Here is a 9,503-nt window from a genome sequence, read left to right on the forward strand (position 1 = left end):
AGTCAAGTCGGAGAACCCAGTGCAAGGTTTTGACATGCATCGGTAGAATCAAACCATGAGGCAATGAACACTAGCCTCAAATTATTAGATGAAAAATGAGAAGCGACATTTGTTCAAATGGCTGCACAAAAACAACGAATCGAAAGGTACTACAATAGAAGAACCAACCTCCGCCACTTCAGGATCGGAAACTTAGTCCTAAGGAAGGTCACCATCAATGCTCGAGATCCTTATGAAGGGAAGCTCGACCCAAATTGGGAAGGACCCTATCAAGTCCTCGATATAGTCGGAAAGGGATCTTATAAACTCGAAACGATGGATGGCAAACCATTATCGAACAACTGGAACATATCATTCCTCAAACGATATTATTGTTAAGGTATGATTATCTCTTTGCTTTCGCCCATATATACATATTCGAAGCTAACCCATCACAGGAGTTCGATCAAAGACATCGAGACCTCAGGTTTTAAAGTACGTGTTGTACTCTTTTTCCCCTTAGATCGGCTTTTATCCCAAATGGGTTTTCCTGGCGAGGTTTTTAATGAGGCAACAACCATGTACTACCTGAGGGCAATTCAACAGTATTCGAGTCTTCTTCATAATCAACCTCGAATACTGGGGGGCATTAGCCCTCAAATATATCAAGTTTTGATGCAAGAAATATATTTCGTAACAACAGAGTTCCAATAGGAAAAGTTATAAGAGCCAAATAGTCAAAACGAACCATGCTCATCGATATTTCGTAACAACAGGGTTCCAATAGGAAAAGTTATAAGAGCCAAATGGTCAAAACGAACCATGCTCATGTAGTTGGCCCGAGCCCTGACGCAAAACATGAACACATGTATAATGACTTGCAAAGAAAAGTTCTCTTATATACCGATATCTTATATCCAAGAAAAACTCCTCTATTTCGAGATTTATTATGCAAACAGGATCGAGTTCGAATCATTCACTCGACTTTAAGCCTACAGGCTACTTTTATTTCGAGTTCGAGCAAGCACTCACTCGACCATTACGCCTACGGGCAATATTACTTCGAGTTCGAATCATTCACTCGACTACTAAGCCTACATGCTACTTTTATTTCGAGTTCGAGCAAGCACTTACTCGACCATTATGCCTACGGGCTACTTTACTTCGAGTTTGAATCATTCACTCAACCATTACGCCTACGGGCTACTTTTATTTCGAGTTCGAGAAAGCACTCACTCGACCATTATGCCTACAGGCTACATTACTTCGAGCAAGCACTCACTCGACCATTACTAAGCCTACGGGCTACATTACTTTGGGTTTGAATCATTCACTCGACCATTATGCCTACGGGCTGCATTACTTTGAGTTCGAATCATTCACTCGACCATTACGCCTACGGGCTACTTTTATTTTGAGTTCGATCAAGCACTCACTCGACCATTACGCCTACGGTCTACATTAATTCGAGCAAGCACTCACTCGACCATTACGCCTACGAGCTACATTACTTCGAGTTCGAATTATTCACTCGACCATTACGCCTACGGGCTACTTTTATTTCGAGTTCGAATCATTCACTCGACCATTACGCCTACGGACTACTTTTATTTCGAGTTCGAGCAAGCACTCACTCGATCATTACGCCTACGGGCTGCATTACTTCGAGTTCAAATCATTCACTCGACTACTAAGCCTATGGGCTATTTTTATTTTGAGTTCAAGCAAGCACTCACTCGATCATTATGCCTACGGGCAACATTACTTCGAGTTCGAATTATTCACTCGACTACTAAGCCTAAGGGCTACACCACTTCAAGTTTGAGTAAGCGCTCACTCGGTTATAAAGGCTACGAAGTCCAAATTTGATCAAGTTTCCTAAATCCTTGTGAAAATATTCATAAGGCGTGAATAAAATATTCACAAGACAGGAAACAGAACAGAAGCAAGTCGGCAAAAAGGGATATTTTTATATACAAGATTATTTACATAATTGATTACAACATAAAAATTGAGGACTAAGCTTCTTGGTTATCCCCAGGAGCGGTCTCTTCTCTATCGGGCTCCCCCCGTTCTCGGACCCGCTCTTACTCCCATCATCATCATCATCATCATCATCATCATCATCATCATCATCATCATCATCATCATCATCGTCACCGAAAACCAAGGCTTCAGCATCAGCTTTGAGTTCTTTGGCCCTTTTAATTTCTTCAGCGAGGTCGAAACCTCAAGCATGGATCTCCTCGAGGGTCTCCCTCCGAGATCGGCACTTAGCAAGTTCAGTGACCCAATGTGCTCGAGTTTCGGTGGTCTTGGATGCCTCTCTTGCTTGGACCTGGGCAGCTCCAGCATCGGCCCGATAGACGGCCACGAGTGCATCCGCATCGGCCTTTGCCTTTTCAGCGTCGGATTCGGTCTTTGCAAATTCAGAGGCCAACCGAGCCTCGAGCTACTCTATTCTTCTCACTTGGACCGAGCCTTTCTCCTTCATTTTTTGAACTTGGTTTTCGGCCGATGACAATTGGGCTCGAGCAGTTTCTTTCTCTGCAGCAAAGCGGTCCATTCCTTCTTTCCACTTCAAAGACTCTGCTTTTATCACATCAACTTCTTCACGGAGTTTTCCAATTATCTCAATTTTCTGCTGCAGTTGTGAGATCGAAAAATTAGCCATCATTCCGGTATTGAGCCCATATGTTTTTAAAAGTATTATTACCTGCTCGGACAGATCAATCTGATCTTGGTGAGACTTGGCCAACTCAGCTTGGAGGTCTTTTATTTCTTTCCCCCTTTGGCCTAAGAGGAGTTTTAGGGACTTCCTCTCCTCCGTAACCCGTTGAAGCTCGGCCTCATATCGACGCAACTCGGTTCGGGACCGAAAACATGATTCTCGATGAACTGCCGCAGCTTGCAAAGAAAGAAGAAATGAAGTTAGAAAAGAAAAGCAAACTTAAAGGTAACGCCGTATAATTTAAGGCTTACCTGATTCAAAGCTTGCTGCACTCCGTGAAAAAGATCTGATGTGTAACTCGTATCGGTGGTGTCCTCTACACCGATAAACAAGTCACGAAAAGGATCGTCTCCATCATGAGGCCTATCTAATTTGAGGGCCCCCAAAGCTTGGGCCTCCCGAATCGCCCCTGTGGAAAAAGCAGGGAAGGTGGGCGAGTCTTCGGTTGCTACTACCCCAAGTGAATCACCTGGGGCATTCTCTTCGGTTTGAAAAGATTTGAGAAGAGTCCCTTCAGACATATCCCTCATCTGTTGCCTTCGATGGGAAGCGTCTTTGATCTCCAACAACTCGGGGACTCTGCCCGAATCTTTCTCCGATATATCCTCAGTTCGTGGCGGAGCCTTATGAACCACCATCGATCCAGCTGCCTGTGGAACGTCGGTGGTCTTCTTCGTTCTGGTCGCCAGTGCAGACCCATCGTTCTCTTCTACTTCTTCTTCTTCTTCTTCTTCATCCCTCAGACGCAGAACTGATTCTACGGTCAAAGGAACGATATTCTTGTTCGGCTTACGAGCCGTCCTTTACTTTGGTTTTTGATCTTCGAGGACGGGGGCTCTTTTCCTCTTATTATCTTTCACCGGCTTTGGGACAAAGGCCTAAGCCTCTTCCTCGACGGATGAGGGCCTCAAAACTGCATCTTTGCCCACACCTACACACAGAAATTTTTTATTAAAGTGTGTGAAAAGAACTTTATTCAAATTATCAAAAGATACGATAAAGGTGCTTACTGTGATTTTGGGCCTCCCATCGGCCCTTCGACAAGTCGCTCCATGAGCGCTCGGCGTAGGAGGAGGTCGAAACCAGATCACGTACCCAGTTCTTGAGATCGGGCACTGCGCCTGGCATCCAGGGAACTGCTGCATCACAAAAGGGGAATATTGCTGAAGGAAATGAAAGGATAAAATTGTAGGATATAACAGCAGAATTACACTTACGCTTCATGTTCCACTCCTCGGGAAAAGGCATCTTTTCGATCAGAATCAGGTCCGAAATCCTTACTCGAACGAATCTGCCCATCTAGCCTCGATCCTTATCCTCGTCTATATTCGAGAACAAAGCCTTGGTAGCTCAGCGTTGGAGTTTTATTAACCCTCCTCGAAAAAGGCGAGGACGGTATAATCGGACAAGGTGATCGAGGGTGAAAGGCATCCCCTCGATTTTACTCATAAAATATCGGATCAAAATAATGATCCGCCAAAAGGAAGGATGTATCTGGCCTAGGGTTATTAGGTATTTATGACAAAAATCTATGATAATGGGGTCGAGGAGACCTAACGTGAAAAGGTAAGTATACACGCTTAAAAACCCTCTCACATGAGTAGTAATATCGTCTCTGGGAGACGACACTACCACTTCTTTGTTCTCCCAGTTACAATCTTTCTTTATCCGCTCGATATGCTCCCGGGTTATCGAATAATTATATCTCGATACGGGCTTACATCGGCCAGGAACCGGCGAACCTTTATCGAGTTTGAAATCGGAGGTAAGAACACACGCCGCCGGAACGCACTCTTCAGGCCGTGGATCCATCGGTGTTTTGTCGGCGGCGGATTGGGAAGAAGAAGCTTTTTCTTTTTGGGGAACGATTTTTGATATCTTCACCATTTTGGATTTAAAGAAAGTAACAAAGATTTGGTGGTTTAGAAGAAGAATCTTGCAAAGAAGAATCATAGATTTGCGATAAACTCAGAGAGAACGAAAAAGAACTTGGGAAATTTGGAAGATTGAAGATGTAAAAGTGGTAAATGATAAAAGGAATGGTTATTTATAGATTAAAGCAATGGCGGTTCAGTATCAGCGGTGGCCGACCACCGTCTGACATGCATTAAATGCCTTGAAAGACTAAAATGACGGGACAACTATCATGTGCGTCATGGTCGAGCCCAATGTAAACGTCAGCTTATAATCCGATCGAGCCGTTGAAAAATCATATCGTTTCTCACCACATTCTTCCCGAGAAACGAGGGGACTATCTGTATACGGTTGAAATAGATTTCGACCTTCGTACGATCGATCGAGGTCAAAACATAATAGATCGGAGTAAGACTTCGAAATGGGTTCCGAAGATGGTACAAACAACCTTTGAGCCCGAGGAACCAATCAATGTCGAGCTCGATATCATTATCAAGCTCGAATCCAAATCGAACTATGATGCATAGTAAAGTTATCGAGCTTATGATTCAGAGACCGACCAACACTGACCCCGAATTAATGCAAGGATCCGAGTCAGAATCGAGCTCAAGTCAAGATCGATAGCTCGAGTCGAGACCTAAAACTCCACTCAATATCGAGCTCATAGACAAGAGCCGTTGCAATCCCACTAGAGGAGAGAATCTTGGCAGGAATTATGGAAAAACTGATTTATCATGGGTCTCCCACTATGTATTATTAATTATATCTAAAGTAAGATCCCTCTACTATAAAGGGAATGGTTATTAATTCTGTAAGGGGCAAGTTTTTGTTTACATTGTAATTCAAGCACCATATTCTCCTATAGAGAAGAGTTGTTTCTTCTAAGCTTCATAAATTGGTTCAACCTGTTCAGTCCTAAAAATCATCTTCTTTACAACCGTGCTTACTTTGTACTCTTTGCAATGCATATTTGATATTTTTATTTACCCTTACGGTTTGTATTAAGCTATATCACATATCTTTAGAATAACGTACAAATTTAACTCTATCCATTTTTCGGGTAAACAAAAGCTTCTTCTGAGAGAGGAGGAGGAGGAGGAGTCAAAAATGATATACTTTTAGTTTTTAGATTAATGTTAATGGAGTTTCCCGTGAAGGAGTTAAAAATCGAGATTGCATTATAAGGGAAGCAAGATTTGATATTCTTTTTTTGAAGAAATTTTGGTGCTGGGTGGAAAGGAGACGAAGAGAAATGGACGAGTGAAATTGGGAAAGGACGGAAAACCCCCATTTGTTCATATGTTGTTGATATGATGTTGGGGGTATTTATGAGAAAGCAAATATGTATACAATGCTAATAATATATATATATATATATATATATATATATATATATATATATATATATATATATATATATATATATTTTTTCAAAATAATAATTTTTTACATGAGATTATGACGTAAAAAAATAAAAATAAAAGGTATAGAAAAGGCGATAGATATTCGAAATCAAAGAGCTCTGGAGACAATAATCACTATCAAATTGGATGAAAATCTCAAAAAGTAAAAGGTATGTATAAGAGGAAAAATAGCGTATAGGAGGGGGGTTCACTTATGTTTCTTTAGTATATTTTAATTTATGCATATGGATTTTGGGTCGGATCAGTTGGGATCAGGTGAGTTCGGTCCTTTTTAAGTTGGGTTAATTTTTATTAAATTAAAAAAAAAATGTGGAGCAAAAAGTTATTGCATCAGAAAGTTATATGTCTTTGGTGGAAAAAATCATAATTATATGACCATTTGTGAAATTTATCCCACCTAAAATATTTTCTAATATTTTATGCTACTTTCATCAAATTCAGAAAAATCTTTAATATATACTACATGCATGATAAGATATGGTAAGCTATTATAAATATATAGTACTTACCGTTAAATAATTAAATTTATTCTCTAATCAGAAAGTAAATTTTGAGATTGATTTGGGAATTGCATTGTTTAATGAACATTCACGACTTTGTGATACTTTAGCCTTGTTGGACAGTATAGTGGACACATATTAGCAATATAATTAAAAGAATTACTATTTTTTAAATAAGGTAAGTAATATAATTAAAAGAATTACTATTTTTTAAATAAGGTAAGTAATATAATTAAAAGAATTACTCAAATTGAAGCAGATTCAATTACTTTGCTAGAAAGGATGTTGTATCGCAATTACCTTGTATTTTGTAATATAACTAATAAAAGGTTTTGATTTTATTACACCTCTAAAATTTTGATGCTAAACTAATATGTAGATTTCATAATTTTTCTACCATAAAAGGGAAACACATAAAATATTGTACAGTTTAAACTTTAAATTGGGGTAATATTTATGTTTTACCATATACAACCAAATTATTACCTCAATAAAAGTGTGAACACCCGATTTTTCAATTATGTACACTTATTTATATGTTACCATGTCTGGAAATGATAGATGGATTTTCTATATCCTAAAAGCAGGTCACTACATATATAGAGAGAGCGCTACCCTCACAAGCCTCCATATATACTTTATTTCATACCTTTAAACTTTCACATTTGTAAAAGAAAGTGTATTTTATGTCTTCCCTGAAGAATGGCTAGGAAGAAAATCAAGATGGCTAGGTTGGTCGATGAGCGCAGAAGATCAGTTGTTCTTCAAGAAAGGATGGAAACTTTATTTAAGAAAGCAGATGAGCTATCCATTTTGTGTGGCGTAGAAATTGGTATTGTTGTTTTTAGAACTGATAAAATAAATAATGAATCTGTGTGGCCATCAAGAGACAAATTTAAACAACTCTTGCTGAGGTTTTTAGATAAACCACTGGTAGAGAGGCTTAAGAAGTTGACAACACACGAAAAGTTTCTCAGGAAAGAGATGGAGAAGAATGTGAGAAAAATTGATCAGCAGAAAGTTGAAGAAAAGGAAATGGAACAACTATTTAAGCAGTTATATCTTGGGGAAAAGACTATCTTTGAACTGGATAAAAGACAACTTATAGGTGTTGGCAACTTGGCTATGAAAGCGAAAGAGAAGGCTGTTGAAAGGAGAATACGACTCAAGTTACAAGATCGTGTTTGGTTACCAATTGATCACATACCACTTCGAGTGGCTCCACTTAATGTACAAGATCAATGTCTTCAGTTACTTGTTGATGATCCTTTGGCACTTCGATTGGCTCCACTTAACGTACAAGATCAACGTCTTCAGTTACTTGTTGATGATCCTTTAGCACTTCGATTGGCTCCTCCCGGGAATTAATGAATATGGTTAATCACAATCAGAGTATTAGCGCGACAACAATAAAAGGTTTATTTGTCCAACTTCGAGATGGAAGCTTCATATTCTTTGCCCATAGGAAAGCTTACATGTGCAACTATCAAGATATTTGATGTGTTCCATTTCTCTTTAATTTAGTTGCTTCTTTTGGTTTCTTATTTGTTTTGTTTTCTATTTAGCAACAATTGTTGTTCAAAAGTCACTCAAAAGCTTCAGATTTACAAATGAAGAGTAGTGTTATATGAATTTTCATATGCAAATTGTATGAATACCTAGTTATGGATTTTCAGATGCAAATTGGCCAAATTATTTTCTTCAACAAAGAGATCGACTACATGCTGCAATATTTATCTAGGAGAAAATTGCATGTCATGGCCATCTAGGGAGAAACACACTGTTGCAAGATGGAGTACTATAGCAGAATATAAAGCATTAGCATTTTGTTTTACCAACATGGATGATAAACATCCTACATGGCATTGAGATGTATCTTAAAACTACAATATTATCTTGTTATAATCTCAGCGCACTTTAAATGACTACTAATTGTTATGTATGCATGCTAAACTTATTAAGCATGTGGATCTTGATTATCATTTCTTATTTTTTTTAAAAAGGTTGCTCGAGGTCATTTTTACTCATTTGGTCGACAAAACATTAATCAACTAGCTGATATTCACAAATTATTGGGGAAGGAGTTATGAGTTAATTCAAAGTAGATAGATTAGCTTGAATCTCCCTATGTTATTTTCCTTCTTAATTTCAAGTTAAAATATTTTTATACGCATAAATATACAACTACTGTTAACTTGTTATACATAGTGGAAGAACGAAGCATCCTGTTCCTCCTTGCATGCTGTAATCATTAAAAAAAAAAAAAACATTGGTAGCTCCAACTTTAAAAGTTAATCAAATTAACTAACAGGAAAAAATATGATTTCTTATGTGGCAAAATTTTCCCAAATTTAAGTTACTTCAAGTAGATGAGACTCCTCTCCGTTTCAGGTTTCTTTAGGTTATTAGGTTTTTATATAAATTTATACCCGTACCGATAATTACCGATAATTAAGGTAGGTTTTTTATTTTACAAAAATATACCGAAAAAATATCGAACCGTACCGAATAAATTTTACATTTGAAAAAAATATTTATATAGTAAGTTTAAAAATAATAAAATATTAAATTTTTCTTTGCACCTTGGAATTGTAAAAACGGTTCTAAGTCAACGAGTAATTTAACTCAAAATATTAATTCCTAAAACATATTATGCTACTTCTACTTAAAACGGTTAAATATGTTTCCTTTCATATAATCTAGATTTATGTTTTTGAATATTTAATCTTCTATAAACTTTATTCTTGAGTCTCATCTTAGTTAATATCTATTCACTCGTGTAATTTATATTTTCTTTGTCTTTGATTGATTTCTTTTACGTTGTTGTAGTATAGTCGATGGATCTATACTCTAGCCATCTTTTATGTCTAGAGAGTTTTGCTAAGTCCTATAAAAGAACATATGTTATTGCATTCTAGTTCTACAGGTGACTTTTATATGATATTTAAAAAATAC

General features: G+C 37.8%; 1 protein-coding gene across 1 annotated transcript; it reads left to right on the top strand.

Annotated features, from left to right (window-relative positions):
* Nucleotides 1-7,264: 7,264 nt before the first annotated feature.
* On the top strand, nt 7,265-7,968 carry LOC104109124 (agamous-like MADS-box protein AGL80). The gene has a single exon (XM_009618339.4). The coding sequence runs from the start codon at nt 7,272-7,274 to the stop codon at nt 7,914-7,916; it is 645 nt and encodes a 214-aa protein (XP_009616634.2). The 5' UTR covers nt 7,265-7,271; the 3' UTR covers nt 7,917-7,968.
* Nucleotides 7,969-9,503: the final 1,535 nt, after the last annotated feature.

This window comes from Nicotiana tomentosiformis, chromosome 12 (genome assembly GCF_000390325.3).
Source record: "Nicotiana tomentosiformis chromosome 12, ASM39032v3, whole genome shotgun sequence".
Taxonomy (NCBI): domain Eukaryota; kingdom Viridiplantae; phylum Streptophyta; class Magnoliopsida; order Solanales; family Solanaceae; genus Nicotiana; species Nicotiana tomentosiformis.

What these genes read in the sequence shown, in the direction of transcription:
- LOC104109124 (XM_009618339.4), top strand. Translation starts at nt 7,272, where the DNA reads ATGGCTAGGTTGGTCGATGAGCGCAGAAGATCAGTTGTTCTTCAAGAA.